At 44.3% G+C, this 16585-nt stretch overlaps 1 protein-coding gene across 1 annotated transcript in view; it reads right to left on the reverse strand.

The window, feature by feature from the left end:
- Positions 1 to 517: 517 nt before the first annotated feature.
- The window catches only part of LPGAT1 (lysophosphatidylglycerol acyltransferase 1), a 107949-nt gene continuing 91881 nt past the window's right edge, over positions 518 to 16585 (reverse strand). Inside the window, exons 6-7 of the mRNA XM_004699868.2 lie at positions 8789 to 8898; positions 518 to 5181 (exon numbers count right to left, since the gene is read on the reverse strand). Coding sequence (XP_004699925.2) covers positions 5030 to 5181; positions 8789 to 8898 — 262 coding nt within the window. The 3' untranslated portion in view covers positions 518 to 5029. The remainder of the gene's footprint in view (positions 5182 to 8788; positions 8899 to 16585) is intronic.

Consider the following 16585-nt stretch of genomic DNA (forward strand, 5'->3'; position numbering starts at 1 on the left):
TGAGTATCAATTGTACAAAGGTGAGAAGCGATGTAAGAGCAGATCACCTGCCAAACTGAATGACAATAAATGTATTGGGAAATGAGTTAGTGGACTGGAATATAATCCCATTTTTTGGATCATGGTCAGTTTGAAAACAGAGGTTGCTTATGGTATACAAGTTCAGCTAAAACAAAACATCTCAGAATTAAATGACTGGTTGGAATTTACAAGACAGGGCTGCATATTTTATATGTACGATATACATCCTTGCTATCAGCAAAACCTAAGCCTTCACCTTTCCCAAGGAGGGTGGACTTTAAACCCTTCCAGCACACCACTGGGCAGACAGAATGGAGGCTGCAGGGAAAGGGAGAAGACTTTCAAACCGAAGCAGGAAGTAGGACGCTTTCCATTTGGTGTTCCGGCTTGTCCTCAGCGTATTCTAAGTGCACCCCCACAGGTGGATGTCAGTGTCAAAACACCTCCAGTCAAACACAAAAGCCCAGCCCACTGTCCAGAATGAAAAGCACTTTACTTGAAAAACAAAACAAAATCAACTTTATTTTTTCTAGGTTTAAAAAGGAAAACAAAATAGAACCAGCTATTCATTTTTGTTGAGAAAATGCTTCTTTTGGTGTTTACGTTTAAATTTCTGAGGAGGTGATCTGGTTACTGAGAGAATTCCAAATGCACTCATTAACCAGAGCCACGTTTGACCAGCCCTTACAGTTGCCGCAGCCTTTACATTCGTTCTGATCATCTTACATCGCAACATGCAGACACCGAGAAGAAAAGGGCAGCGCGTGGCGGTCAAAACGACAGCATAAGGAAAGCCATTTGTATCAAATAAATACAACTTTGTCACAACCGCCAGAAAAAGCACTCCACACAAACAATGGCAGTTCAATGTGTAACTGTGTCATTACCCAACCAGAGAGAAGCTGTAAATGCACGACTCCTAACACGTCAAGAACTTGTGTACCAGTCATGTGTTCAACAGTTTTACACACTAACAATAAGATGTGTGCATACACTGGGGGGAGGGGGTGTTTAAAAAAATAGCGCATGTAAAAACCCTCAAGTGGAAATTTTGCAGAAAACTTCTATTTGATCTTTGAAGTGGCTACAGTCACCATCCCCCAACGGTTCAGCCTCCTCAGCTAGTGGCCAGGCCCCAGTTCCTAATGGCCAGGGATCGGGGCACAGTGATCAGAATCAAGCACCAGCCATGACTGCTCCAGCACACACCCAGCCCGTTGGTGATCTCGACTGGCACCCGAGGTGGTTTGGTCCCCGGCACGAGGTTTGTCTCCAGCCTCACAAACTAACCGGTGTAACTGCTCCCGTGCTGCTTTCGACTGTGTGGTTTCCAACACCACGTGGCAAGCTACGAAGAGCAGTAATCTTAAGACAAGCCATTTCTCCCCGTCCTTTGTGAACCAGAGCTGGACACACTCATGGTGTAGCTCCCAAGGAAATCCTGTGTAATTATTTTGAACGAAAAACGAAGAAAATGAACTCTTCCTATTTTGCTGTGCAAATAAAATATTTTCTAAAAAAGGAATTCTGATTCCACCCATGATTGAGGACAACTTCCTGTGATTCTAACCATGTCCAACTGGTTCGAAGAACCAGTTAGAAAATGATTGTCAAAAAGCGTTACAGATGCACAAGGAGTGAGTGACGTGAGCAAAGACTGAAGCGGCATTCTCAGCATCAAGTCCCGCCACGTGACGGTGGTGTTCCGGAGTATGTGCGGAGGCTTATAGTTTGGTGAGTGACGGTTTCCTAAGACAGCTTGAGAACAATTTCAGTGCCATCACTCTGTCCAGCGTGCGGATGATGCAGGCTTGGACTGGGGGCTCCTCTGCCTCATACCTGTCCTTTCCTAGTCATTTCACATTCCCAACTCATTCACAGTCATAAATACACAGGCAAGAGAACGTATAATGCAACGCATACCATTCAAAAACAAAAACGAAAAAACAAGTAGCCCTAGAGAGAGAAAAAAATGTTCTTTTATGAGAGTAGAAATTCAAAGATATAAATAAAATGGTATTTTTGGTTTCCTTATAATTACTGGATTCTTTAATCCTAGTACCTTTACTATGGAAAATGAAGGGTTGGTTGTAATATTGAAAACACCTTCATACTGTGACATCTGAGTTCGAAGCTATCTTATTAAGAAATCTGTGGCTTAGATTTTCAATCAATGTATATGCCCACCCCAAACAGTGTTTTCACCTCTAATTTTCTTTCATTAGTGTACAGGCCTCTCCACAACATGTGCCTATTTAACACCAACGAAGCCGAGGGCGAACTGCTGGGCTGTCCCTTCTGTAGTCACTGGACCTGCTGCAGCCAAGCGGAGGCCCCGTCACGGACTCAGCCCGGGTTCACAAGCCTCTCCTAGGGCGAGGCAGAGCAGCCAGGCCTGAGAAGTGCTGAGAGTCCACAAGCCACGGGGCCTGGTGGGGGTGGGGGTGGGGTGGTGTAGGCCTGGCATAGTTTGGATTCCTTTCCCCTTTGATGAAATGTGTCTTCCTTTAAACCTCCTTTCCTGTCTCTTCCCAAAGAATGCACGCACTGGGAATTTTTATTCCATTCTGTACAGTGGAGGACTGCTGCTTCCTCAGACTACCATGGAAGAACACTACTCTGTCCCTAGTGCAAGCCCAACTCCAGGGACTGAGAAGGAAACCAGTACCAACGAGCTCAGGCACACCTTTTGCAAGTAGCAGAGGGAGCATGTGTTGCTGAAAGAATTTGATCAAATACACATCTATTTACAACTCACAGGTCCACTAAAAAAATTAAATCACACATCTATTGGTATTTGTCACCCTAGACAGTTGAAATGATACTGCGCTTGAAAAGCAAAGCACCTTACAGACGTTTGTTTAGTGCAGACAGTTGTTCACTGATACCGTGTGCCTTTGGAGCAGGGATGGAAATGGCAGGCCTAACCCACATTTATGTACACGTGGGTGTTTTTGTTTTCTGAGAGCAGAACTGGCCATTCCACCTTCTGGCTTGCCTTAGCAGTGATGAGAACATCTCGGAGGGAGGGCACTACATGCTGTACTTGACAGCAAGCAACTGATCCCCTGCAGCTAACCAATCTCTCAAATGAACCATTTCCATTTACTTTACAAATTAGTAGTGCTTGCCGAGTTGCAAACAGAAGCATCTTTTAGGTTTCTATTAGGCTTCTTATCACCCTCAGCCATACTGCACAAGTGAGGCTGGTTTCCTGTGTACAACTGTCCCTCTGTTGGGCGCACAATGAAATACCTAGATCCCCGCCCCTCCCCACCCCTAATGGCACCAACAACCGACATGACCAAAGCAAGCACATGAGCACTGTCACCCGCACTGTACCAGTAGCAGTACACTATTCAGTGTGAGGTATTCCGGTGAACACACCATTTGCTTTCACACGCGCAGGGAGTTATCTTGACCGACAGCTGCTGGGGGCATTTATTTGGTGTTGCTTTACCTTTCCCACACAACTGGGGAAAAGTCACATCTTCTCAGTTTGTTTTTGGCTTATTCAAAAATGGAAAACATCAGCCTTTGTTTTTATTTTATCGTCTACGTCTCAAAATTGTTACTTGTGTGATTCGAGACAACAGGGGACTGACTACAATGCTCGTCTCCCAGGAAACTACCACTGGCATGCTGGGATCTTAATAGTCTCAGCATCCCACGTGGAGGAGCCTACTCTACCTCAGCACTGGGCCGTGGGTTAGGGGCCCAGGAAATGCCACTGCTTCATGAGAAGAGTTTGGTTTGCCCATGAGGTAAATCACATCAACACAGTGACAGATACAGAACAGTCCTAGTTTCTAGAAATATTAACCAACTTTATCCTCTTGAGAAGCTCTCAGTGTTGTGCTGGTCCGTCTTCTGGCCGGCCGGCGGCAGCTCCTCCAGGGCGATGCTGAAACCGCAGAGCACTGTCCACACAGGTTCCAGGCTGCCAGGTGACAACTGGTGGCCATTTTAAGTCACTGTCTGGCCCCAGTTGCCCACGCCGCAAATAAACTAGCCAGTGTCCCAGCAAAGTGACCCTTCAGGTGTTTGGCATTAATTTGTTTCAACTTTCCCCAAGTGCATTTGGTGCTAGTGTGCCAAAGTGGAGAACAAAACAAAAGCCAACGCCGAGCTGAGGCTAGCACTCCCGCCTCAGCAAGGGCAGGCGCCCCAGGCAGGGCACTGGGCAGCCAGCAGGCCAGCACGCAGGCAAACACAAGGGACCAAAGAGCCTCCCCCAAGAATCCTGACGATGTACGCACTTCTTTTCAGGCTAGGCTATGTACGGATGGTCACAATATTCACGTCTTATAAAAGTGCATTTTGGAAAAGACAGTTCTCAATCTATGGTCTGACTTCTACACAACAAGAGGAATCTTGTGGCCCTGCGTCTGGGGGACAGCACTAGCGCATGTAAACATGGTGCTGGACTGAACTAGCCTGGGCAGGGCTTCAAAGACGCATTTTAGTCCTGGAACATGTCCCCGCCCCGACGGAAGATGCTTGAGGATCTGCATTGGTGACCTCATGTGACAGGGAGACAGTGCTTCAGCTAACCAGCTCCCTGAGAGGTGGCCAGGAGCCGGGCGGGAACTGGGGGACTGAGGGGCCTGGAGCACTGCTGAGAGAGAAACTATTTGCTAAGAGCAACAGATACAACTTTCCAGGCTTAAACGAAATTCTCAGGTATCTCTGGTGGCAACCGAATTCCTCAGTGTTCTCGGATGATTTTATGGCATCCTTTTCTCCATATGTGATGTTTGCTTAAAAGTGTGGTAGAGTACATCTTTTTAAAACATGGAAATTCTTAAAATAGATTAGCAGATCATTATAGTACTGATGCTCATTTTAGTAGAGTTTTAAAATATCCCCAAGGGGGATAAATATTCATCCATCCATTCATTTCCTCTGCCTTATATATATATATATATATATAATCTGATTTGCACATGAAAAATAACGTACATTTATGAAAGTCTGAACTCCTATGGTGACCTTGGTGAGTCAATTTCTAAAACAGGCAATGGTAAAAATATTGAATGACATTGTACCACATATAGCCTGACAAAAATGCGAAAGAGTGTGAGAGAAATAGCCTCATATTGCTGAGGGTCATGTCCCTGGAAACAGCTTCCTTATGGCCCTTGAGAGGTGGAAAAGCTCCTAAAAGACAAAACAGAAATATTAATCTGTTGTACTCTGTGTGGGGAAGGAGACAGTGTCCTGCAATAAAAGTTAAATATCAGTTTCACAAGAGCTTAAAATACAAGTATTTTAAAACAAAGGCATTACTCTTGACCCACCCCACTACCATCGAGTAGATGCTGACCCAGAGTGAACCTACAGAACAGCCCCTTGGGTTTCCGGGGCTGTAAATCTCTCCGGGAGTAGAAAGCTCTGTCTTCCTCCTGTAGAGCAGCTGCTAGGCTGGAACAGCTTGCCCTGTGGTTAGCAGTCCACTAATGCATACTCAACGACCGCACCAGGACTCTTATTTGAAGTACACTCTTCCTAGGGCCAAGGGATCACTGGTAGCATTAGTGGTTATGTCTTGGACTGTGATCCCCAAGATCTGCAGTTCGAAACCACCAGCTGCTCCATGGGGCTTCCTACTCCCATAGAGTTATAGTCTCGATAGCTCACAAGGTGTAGTTCTACCCTCTCCTATGGGGTCACTATGAGTTGCCATCAACTTGATGGCAATGAGTTTTCTTCAAAGGGCCAAGCTCTTCCTTGCCTGTAAGCCAGTTCTCAACCTGTGGGTCATGACCCCTTTGGGGGTCAAACAACCCTTTCACAGGGGTTGCCCTATTCATAACAGTAGCAAAATTACAGTTATGAAGTGGCAGCAAAACTAATTTTATGTTGGGGGGGGTGTTGGTCACCACAACATGAGGAATCGTATTATAGGGTCGCGGCATTAGGAAGGTTGAGAACCATTGCTGTAAGCCTTAGCCTTCATTCTCCCAGCCTGGAAGCTGCTCCTCCACTTCAATGAACAGTAGGTTCATCTGCATTCTTCTGATATGAGAAAATATACCTACTGCTACCCAACCCTGCTGTGGTCACTCTCCATCTCCACATCTACTTGCTCCACGGCCCTTTTCATGATGTGCAATGAGCCTTCATTTCTTTCTCTCTACAGCCTGTCTTGTCGGCCTCTCCCTCTGGAGTATATAAACCACCTGCGAGCAGGGCCTCTGGTGGACCCCTTGCTCACTGTCCCCCTAGAGACTTCCAGAGTGGCCAGGACACAGGAGAGGTCAAACAGGCATTACATACTTTGAGAACCAGCATACAAATGAAATGTTAGAGTCACAAAATGTGGCTGTCATGTCAATCACACATTTCCAAAAGACAAGATGTTTTATGAAACATTTTACAATACAGAGGAGGAACACAAAGTAAACAGGTGCCTCTACAGATTCTTTTCTGGAAAGCTAGACCACTTCAAAGCGATGCTACTGCAGGTCATCTTGATAACACTGTTCAGCAGTGCACAACAGTCTTTGTCCTTGCAGATAATCCTCTAGCGTAAGCTGATTCAGGAGAGGATTTGCTTCTCAAAAGCCAGCCATTTACAGAAAGCACTTTCATGGTCTATTATGCAAAGATGCCCAGTGCTGTTCACGGGCAGTTCCCCCCTCTTCTATATGGCCACGGTCCTATAGGGTCGCTATCAGATGGTTTCAATGGCCTTTCTCCCAGGCAGTGAGTGGCTGGATGCTTTGAACCACAGACCTTTGGGTTAGCAGCAAAGCACTTACCCATTTTGCCACCAGGGATCCTTATTATGCAAATAGCATTCTTAAGAAGAGGCTTCATTATGGTTGCTGCAATTAAAGCCACCATAAATCATAAGGCAAGAGAGACTGGAAAGGAAGAGAGACTCTGTTGGCCAGGACACAGGACACCTCCTGCCTTCTTCATTCCCATGCCCCCTATCCAGCTGGGGAAGAGAATCGGGAGTAGGCCTCACAGAGCAGAGGGGCATCTTATTTCTGTGGTCTTCAGTGGCCTCAACAACAAACAGTGGCTAACGCCTGTCATAGTTGTGTACATTAATCCACTGCCTGAGTCAAAGGCCAGGACGGTAGGAATTCCCTTCAGGGTCAAGTGAAACAAATCTCAAATGTAAAGACACAAACATTAAATTCAATTAATGTAACAGATATGCAATTTACATCAATGTTGGTGAAATAACCTGGAAAAGGTGGAGGGAACAGCTGCCCATAATATATTCCATTTGAGTTGTGGTGTACATTTTTTATCATGTGGATTTTCACCAAAAAAAAAAAAAGTAAAAATAAAACATGAAAAAAATGTATAAAATCTGTCATTGACATAGCAACCTTTTCTCTACATTAGCCTTTTGGAAGTGTGATTTATCATCACCTTCCATTCTGTTCCCAAACAGGCTAGGCGTGGAGAAAACAGGGCTTTCTGTTCATCTATATTCCATGGCCAGCGTTCCATGGGACAGCTTTCTTTTCTAGGAAGGAGTCTCCAAACCAAGAAGGAAACTCATTGCCATCAAGTTGATTCTGACTCACAGCGACCTTCCTGGAGAGAGCAGAACTGCCCCCGTGGGTTTGAGGCTGTAAATTGTTACAGGAGCAGACAGCCTTCGCTTTCTCCCAGAGCGGCCAGGGGCTGGAACTGCCAACCTAGCCAATATGCCACCAGGGCCTGGAAAGCAGGCCGACACAACTGGGCAAATTGTGAAAACCCTCCCTCCTCCAGGCCTGACACACTGCCCTGTTTGCTTCCTCCGTTCCTGACTCCCTTTCTTCCTCCCTCTCGCTTTCTTGGCTAGTCTTCCTCAGGGCATTGTCATTTTCACATAAAGAATTTTAGGAACAGAAGAAATCTGAGTGTAAATTGTCATTTGTTCCTTCTGGAGAAGAAAGTATAAAGTTGTATCCCTTAAGACTTAAAAAATGAACTTTACCCCTACATGTAAAGGAAAAGTAAGCATGTAAACATGCAGTTTGAAATGATCTCAAATAACTACAGTATTACTCACTTATGGCCACTGGGTCCATTCTAGATTCATAGTGGCTCTACCCTCTGTGGATTTCTGAGACTGTAACTCTTTACAGAAGTATAAAGTCCCCTTTTTTTCTGCCACAGAGCAGCTACTGGTTTCAAACTACTGACCTTGCAGTTAGCAGCCCAGTGCATGCATAACCCACCATGCCACACGGGCTCCTTAGCTAGACGAGTGTTATTTAAAATCAGTGCCATGCCAAAGCATGTATGTGAAATGTCATAAAACACCCTATAGAACTGCATGTGTGTAACTGTAATCTACCTTAGGCTGGGTTCTTGTGTATGTCTAACTCTTGTGTTTGTCTAACTCTTACACTCTTCATCTGAACCTTGTCCACTAGCTTTAATGTACATGTCTTTACAAAAATTCTAAGCTAGATACTTAAAGAAAGAACTACTCTGATTCCTTTAGACCAGTGGTTCTCAACCTTCCTCATGCTGCGACCCTTTCATACAGTTTCTCATGTTGTGGTGATCCCCCAACCATAAAATTATTTTCGTGGCTACCTCATCACTGTCATTTTCCTACTATTATGAATCAGGAGACCCCTGTGAAAGGGTCTTTTGAACCCCAAAGGGGTCACAACCCACAGGTTGAGAACCACTGCTTAAGACTATCACATGAATAAAAAAAAAGATTATTTTTCCTAAAGTATATCTTAGAACCATCAGTAACTTCAGAGGTATACATGTATATATAAAATAGGATATTGTGTACCTGTTTTATAAAAATGTGATAAGAGGTCTTCTTTTTCAATGAACCGTTGATAGAGCCAATTGGCAAGGTCATCCTCGGTCTCCAGGGGCACATCTTTAATTGGAAAGATCCTATTCAAAAGCAGGGAAAAAGGACAAAAAACAACTTCACTTCAGAAGTCAGCATTAAGAACCACGACCTAACTCTGGTCATTGAAAACCGGCAGGACGCTGAGCAGTCATGTTTGCTTGGACCATCCGAGTTCTTCTCAAACAGGTTCAGACCTCACCTAGCCTTCCCAAGTGTGGCATCTGCATGCTCATTTCCACAGGTACTACCTTTTGGAGGCTCTGGGTTACCAATCAGGTTGGCTCTGGGCTGAAGGGGTTTGTTACATTATTTATTACTCCATCCAATACCACCCCCCACCCTACCTGGTGGTCACAGGTTACACACTGGGTTGCTAATCTCTAAGTCAGCAGTTAGAAACCACCAGTGGCTCCTGGGGGGAAAGAGGAGGCTGTCTGTGAGTGATAGTCTCAGAAACCCACAGGGGCAGTTCTACCCTGCCCTGTAGGGGCATCATGTTTCAGCCTTGACTCGATGGCAGGGAGTTTGGGTTTGGGACCCAATATCCCAAGTCCTTACTGCCAGTGTCTGTCCCCTGCTCTTCCCGCCACCCCCCCCCCCCCAATCCCTGCAGGCTTACACCTTAAATTAAAACAAAGCACTTTCCCTTGATTTAACTGGGGTTGTGGGAGGGAGAATGAGTTTCCCCCATTTCATCTCAGAAGTTCTCCTGTTATGTTTGGAAAGTCTGAGCAGGCCAGGGTTTACTCCAAAGAGGCCTGTTTTCCTATTTTACATTTAGGTAAGACACAAGTCAACTACTTTCATTTAGCAAGTATTTAGAAACTATTCTAATGCTTACATGCCATCACAAAAACCCTCATCAGTGTCTGTAGTTACCCGAATTATACATTGTCCAGATCAAATAAAGAAAAACAAATTTGAAAGGACCCAAATGACCATATTCAAGACTCCTTTGGAGGCTTTAAAAAAAGATTGAGGAGAAAGTCACATGACATAAAATGAACCACTGTAAAGCAAACAATTCCATGGTATTTAGTATAATCTCAGTGTTCTACAACCACCACCTCGATCTAGTTCCAAAGCTTTCCCACCTTCCCAAAAGAAACCTGATTGGCTCATGCAGTTACTCTTCTTCCAGCCCCTGGGGACCAATATGCGTTGTTCGGTCTCTAGTGAACGTGTCTATTGCTTCGAGTAGCAGGGTCATTTAGATACAACAACAGAAATCAGATGGGATATTATTAGTCACTTTATCATCAAATTCCCTCCTTTCACCTTCTTAAAGACTGGGGGTGATTAATGAACACCCGAATTAAAGTATTAGTTGGATAAGAGAGAGGAGAGTGGAAAGAAGAACGAAGTATAAAATGAAAAACCTGTCAGCACTTCAAGAGCTCAGCAGTTTTGATGAAAACTGCCTTCAAAAATAATGAAAGAAATAAAAAGCAAAGTACGCCACATACATGTTTATTTACACTGAAAATAACTTTCTTTTTCTTAGTAATTTTCTTACTCTCAAATACACTACGCGACTCTAAAGCAGGAATACAGAAGTGTTTTGGTCTATCAAATATTTCAATGAGATAGAAGGCCGAAGTAAGATCCAAGGTTCAAGTTTGCTACTATAACCTCTCACCAGAACTGGAATTGTCCCCACTCTGTATGGGCTGATGAAGAGAAGATGGTCCTATAAGATGCTGTCTGTAAGTTAGAAAACTCAAAAATTGGGAATGCCCAACATACAGGAAATCATCCCACAGGCTGGTATGTCTGAGCTCTTTCAAAACTCCTCCCCCTGTGAAAATAGACCCTCTTGTTTCCAGGGACACTTCCCCTCTGTACGCTCCACGCTGGCCTTCGGTATGTCTCACGCAGGGGGTGCGCTGTAATGCTGAGATTCCCCACCACAAAAGTACTGTTTAAGCCGCTCCCAGAAGGTGCTGTGGCACATGGTGGGGAGACCAGTTTCTCGAATCCTGTTGGGGGTTCAATTCTGGCTCCACCACTTGCCAGCTGTGTGATGTTGGGGAAAATCCTTTAATCTCAGTTTGACTTCGTTCCCTTACCTGTGAAGGGGAGCAAATGTTATGTACAAGGCTGCCACACAGGTAAAGTGCGACAATAGTACGTGGTATGTGGTAAGCACTTAGAAACGCCGGCGGTGGTGGCGGTGATTGGGAAGTTCCAGCTCTCCTACAGCACGGCCAGCAGTACTGTGCTCCCATGTGCTGTGGGCTCTGTATCGGGCAGTGAATAGACTGGTCTGCAGTTGTTACGGGGCTCTGTCCTTCCGTGACTAGGCCTTCCTGTGCCACTGAGACCATGGGGAAGCCAGCCTCAAGCCAATCACACAAAAGCAACACGCTGAACAGTGACTGCCAAGTGTCAAAAGCTAACATTAAATTCCTATTGGACACTGCTTATCGTGTTGTGTTAATCAAAAACAATGTGGCAATGAAGAGCATTGTATGAATGTTCCTACATATGATGTGTGTACTTACAGAAAGAATTTCCAGAAGGAAATTACAAGGTCAATTCTTAAAGTGCATTGTACGCTATCTTCAGAAAGGAGATACCAATTTATACTCCCATCAGCAATATGGGTAACCTCTCACAGAAAGGTTTTTAAACTGGAGAAGAACATGCTCAGAATTTCTGCCTTAGGTGTCGAGGCTGGCGAGCAGTGTGCTTCTCTGGGACACGGCAACTTTTGGACACATCCTGGGGGATCCATCTATGCCAGCGGTTCTCAACCTGTGGGTCAAGGACACCTTTGGGAGTCGAACGACCCTTTCACAAGGGTCACCTAAGACCATCAGAAAACAGATAAATCACAATATATAATTACGGTATATATTGTTTTGTGATTAATCACTATGCTTTAATTATGTTTAACTATGTTCAATTTGTAATAATGAAAAAACATCCTGCATCAGATATTTACATTATGATTCATAACAGTAGTAGAATTACAGTTATGAAGTAGCAACAAAAATAATTTTACAGCTGGGGAACTGTATTAAAGGGTCGTCGAGCATTAGGAAGGTTGAGACTACTGCTGTATGTGTTCCGTTTAAGAATATAGTTCTCGCGCATCTCCACACCAATATTAACTTTCACTAATGAAACTAACCCTAAGTCACACAGATAGACACCTTGTCACCAAGTGCTGCCACGTGCTTTTGCTCCCTAGGCTCCGGGTCGCTTTCCGACAACGCAAGACGGCTTAAGAGTAGAAGGCAAGGAACGTCAACCAGGGAACACGTAGAAGCAAGCCCATTCTCTCACCTAGGACACTGCCATTTATTTGTTAATTCTCCCTGCAGCTTTTAGTATCCATTACAATAAAGCAAGAGGAGTTCTGCTTCATGAAATGGCAGAGTAGCTCACCGGTAGTATTGATAAATTCTAGACAAAACACAGAAAGTCGTCCTTAGGGCCCTGGAGAGTGACTGAAAGCAGGCCGAGTGGAAGCCTGGAAAGGGGGCCGGCCCTGGGGGAGTGTTTCCTCTGGGCAGCTTTGCACCCGAGATGCTTCCCAGAGACTGCCGTGGAGGGGTGCGGTAGCACCCATAGCAGTGCGTAGTGCTACTGGTCGAGGAGTCAGAGCCACCTAAGTCTGAGAGTGAAGGCTCTCTGACAAGAAAGAGTAAGAGCCATAAATGGCTCTGAGGAGGAGCCACAAATTCTGCATGTAACCGGATCTCTGATGAGACCTCCACACTGCCCATGCAGGACAGACTCCCAGCAGAACAGAGCCATACCATTTTAAAGCAAATGTTCAGCCATAATGGAGGAGCCTAGAGGTGCAGGACTCTTAACCACTCACAAAATTGGATACTTCCTTTCTTATTTGGGGGTAACTATTCATGTGATTTGAGTGAAAGTTTAGGGCAAACTGTTTTTTCATTCAACAATTCATACATGCTTTGTGATCTTGATCGCAGTCCCCACAATATAACAACACTCTTCCTCTCCCCACTACCTCCCTGTTTCCTGTTCCCATCCGTCCTTTTCCGTCCCTTCCTTCGGAGCTTGGTACCTTGGCAAATGCTGCTCTTTCGCTCTCATATGGTTGATTGTTTAATGAGTGCATTCGTCCCTGGTGTTGTTCATCTTATAGGCCTGTCTATTGCCAAAAGAACAAACAAATTTGTCTTGTTAGAAGTACAGCCAGAATGCTCCTTAGAGGCTAGGTCGGCATGTTGTCAAGAAAGGCCAATCCCTGGAGGACATCGTGCTCGGGCACGGAGTGGGGCAGCGGAAAAGGAGTGGTCCTCGACAGGGCAGACTGACACAGTGGCTGCAGCAGTGGACTTGAATATAAGAACCAAGGTGAGGGTGATACAGGAGCAAGCCGTGTTTCGTTCTAGTGAACACAGGGAGGCTGGGAGTGGGGACGGACTTGCTGGTACATAACAACAGTGCCATCAGTTAGCTGAAAGCTGAGCCCTGAAGGTGAAGCTGGTTCTTGGCCTAAAAGCCCAGGGCCATGGTTTGGAGGTCGTACCATAATCATTTCTTTCTCTTTCCTCCCAACTTAAATGTACTTGAATATTTGGAATTTAGGAAAACTAATTAACTTCATCCTGATACTGGATGGAATACCAGCAAGCTGCAGAAGCACAGGAGGCACTCCCTGGTCTATGCCAGAAAAGTTGGAAGACAGCTACCTGGCCAACTGACTGGAAGAGATCCATAGTTGTGCCCATTCCAAAGAAAGGTGACCCAACAGAATGCTCAAATGATAGACTGATACCACCGATACCACAATATTTTGCTGAAGACCATCCAACAACAGTAGCAGCAGTACATTGACAGGGAGCTGTCAGAGTTCAGGCCGGATGCAGAAGAGGACAGGGACATTACTGATGACAGATTTTGGCTGAAAACAAAATACCAGAAAGATGTGTCCTTGTGTTTCATTGACTGTGCAAAGGCATTTGACTGTGTGGACCATGCTAAACTGTGGATAACCTTGAGAAGAATGAGAATTCTGGAGAACTTCATTGTTTTCATGATGAACATGTACATGGAGCAAGAGGCAGTTGCGTGAACAGAACAAGAGAATACTGCACGCTTTAAAATCAGGAAAGGTGTGCATCAGGGTTGTGCCCTCTCACCATACTTGTTCAATCTATTTGCTAGGCAAATCATCAGAGGAGCTAAATTATAGGAAGAATGCGGTATAAGAGTTGGAGGATGGCTTATTAATAACCTGCAGTATGCACATGACACAACCTTGCTTGTTGAAAGTAAGGACTTGACACCCTAGCTGATGAAGATCAAAGGATTGTAGCCTTCAGTATAGATTACAACTCGTGTAAGGAAGACCCAAATCCTCACAACTGGGTCAATAAATCATGATAAATAAAGGGTTGAAGTTGTCAAGGATTTTGTCTAGGTTGGATCCACAACCGATGCTCATGGAAGCAGCAGACAAGATCAACAGACATATTGCATTAGGTAAATCTGCTGCACCTCTTTAGAGTATTGAAGAGCAAGGAAGTTACTTTGAGGACTAAGTTGTGCCTAACTCAAGCCGTGGTATTCTCCACTGCATCAGATGCCTGTAAAAGTTGGACACTGAATAAGAAAGACCATAGAAGAATTGATGCATTTGAATTGTGGTGCTGGAGAAGATTATTCAAAGTACCATGGACTGCTAAAAGGACAAACTGATCTTTATTGGAACAAGTAAAGCTGGAGTGCTCCTTAAAGGCAAGGATGGCCTCTGTCTTACAGACTTTTGATAGATTGTCAAGGGAGACCAGTCCCTGGAGAAGGATATCATAGTTGGTAGAGGGGAGGGGTGGCAAAAAAGTGGAAGACCCTCAATGCAATGGATTGACACGGACATCAGTGGGCTCGAGCATACAAAGACTGTGAGGATGGCCCAGGATGGGCATTGTTTCATTCTGTTGTGCATTGGGTCACTATGGGTTGGAGCCAGCTCAATGGCATCTAACAATAACAACAACAACTAACTTCATCTTGATCCTCAAGAAGTGATTTTTTTAATGCTAAAAACCAGACTTCGATTTCTAAGTGAATGGCACCACGAGTGACTGGTTTCTAGTTTTAGGAAGAGACATTCCAGTTGTTGTTAGGTGCTTCCGAGTTCACTTCAAGTCACACTGATCTTGACAGTTGTGCATGTCAGTGCCGCTTTGTAAACTCGTCCATTCTACCACAATGATGAGCACAACTATGTTAAGCCACCCAGATAGATTAACACAATGGCTACATCAATGGGCTCAGGTATAAGAACAAATGGTTTTGGAAAAATGTTTGCATTACTTTTTGATCTCAAAAAATAGACTATTGTTGCATGGGTGACATGAAGTATTTGCCATAAAAGGTTTATGCACACAGTCACTCTTTGGAACCATCTCATCAAGGAAGAGCTTTCTCTAGCTTTTCCTTAAGAAATAAATAAACATATCCCAAACAAATGTGCTATCATTACACCAACTGAGGCCATTCTGGCACCCTTCCCATCAAGAATTCCTGCTAGTGCCTGTCGCCGCATACCACTCTCTAAGCCACATGTATTGGGTTTTTGGAGTGGGTCCACAATCCAGTTAGGTGCAAGGAGATTCCTGTGGAATTTTTTTCCCCTGTGGAATTTTTTTTTTTTTTTTTTTACTGCCACCACCACCCCCACCCACCCACACCCACCTACCACCCACCACACACACACCTCCCCTGTGGAATTTTTAAAAGGACTTTAGAGACATCACCTAAATATAACAAAAATCACATCTAACAGGTATCCCATGCTTCTTGTCTGTCTTGCATGTGGGCCCGCATACTCTGGATGAAGATGAAACCATTCTCTCTCTCAGTAAAACTGAAAGAAAGAGAGCTTGTTACTAGAGTAAGCCCACCAGTTAGGATATCTAGTTATGGGAGCCAATAAATTTGCTTAGTGATAAAGTCTAATTTTGTTTCCATTGAGTTTTCAGTTACTTAGAGATGCATATATTTTAGCTTGAGTTCTAAGAGACACCAACATATAGCTCTAACTTTTCAGCTTTATTTCCCAAAATTTTCCTTTATGGACTCCACATTACAGAATACTTAGTGTTCCCAACATATCTGGTCCCCCTTTGGGGTGTTTGTCCATATATAGTTATTTGTATAGTTACAACCACCTATCCTTCCATGTCTACTTATCTAAATGCTACCTGTCATTCTTTTAGATCTAATACACACACAGCTCCCACAAGGCCTCCTCTGGTCTAATGAGGGCATACTTCAGTGGCCAGCACAGACTAGGCACTTATTAAGAGGATCAAAACGTGTTGAACCACTTCAGATGATATTTGCTATTTGTATTTTACTATATAAGATACATTTGGCTACAAGTACAAAACTAGGTCTAATTAGCCTCAGAATAAGTTAGCAAGAACCACAGAGCTAAAGATGTTTTGTTTGTTTTTTTGGCCAGCTAGTAACCTTTCTTCTTTTTTTTAAAATTTATTTTTAACATTTTATTAGGGGCTCATACAACTGTTACCGCAATCCATACACACATCAATTGTGTAAAGCGCATTTGTACTTCATTCTCAAAATATTTTCTCTCCGCTTAAACCCCCGACATTAGGTCATCATTTTTCCCCTCCCTCCCCGCTCCCCCCTCCCTTATGAGCCCTTGATAGTTTATAAATTATTATTTTGTCATATTTTGCCCTGTCCGACGTCTCCCTTCACCCACTTTTC

This window comes from Echinops telfairi, unplaced genomic scaffold, assembly GCF_000313985.2.
Source record: "Echinops telfairi isolate 266 unplaced genomic scaffold, ASM31398v2 ScPeMD7_7424;HRSCAF=8462, whole genome shotgun sequence".
Lineage (NCBI taxonomy): Eukaryota > Metazoa > Chordata > Mammalia > Afrosoricida > Tenrecidae > Echinops > Echinops telfairi.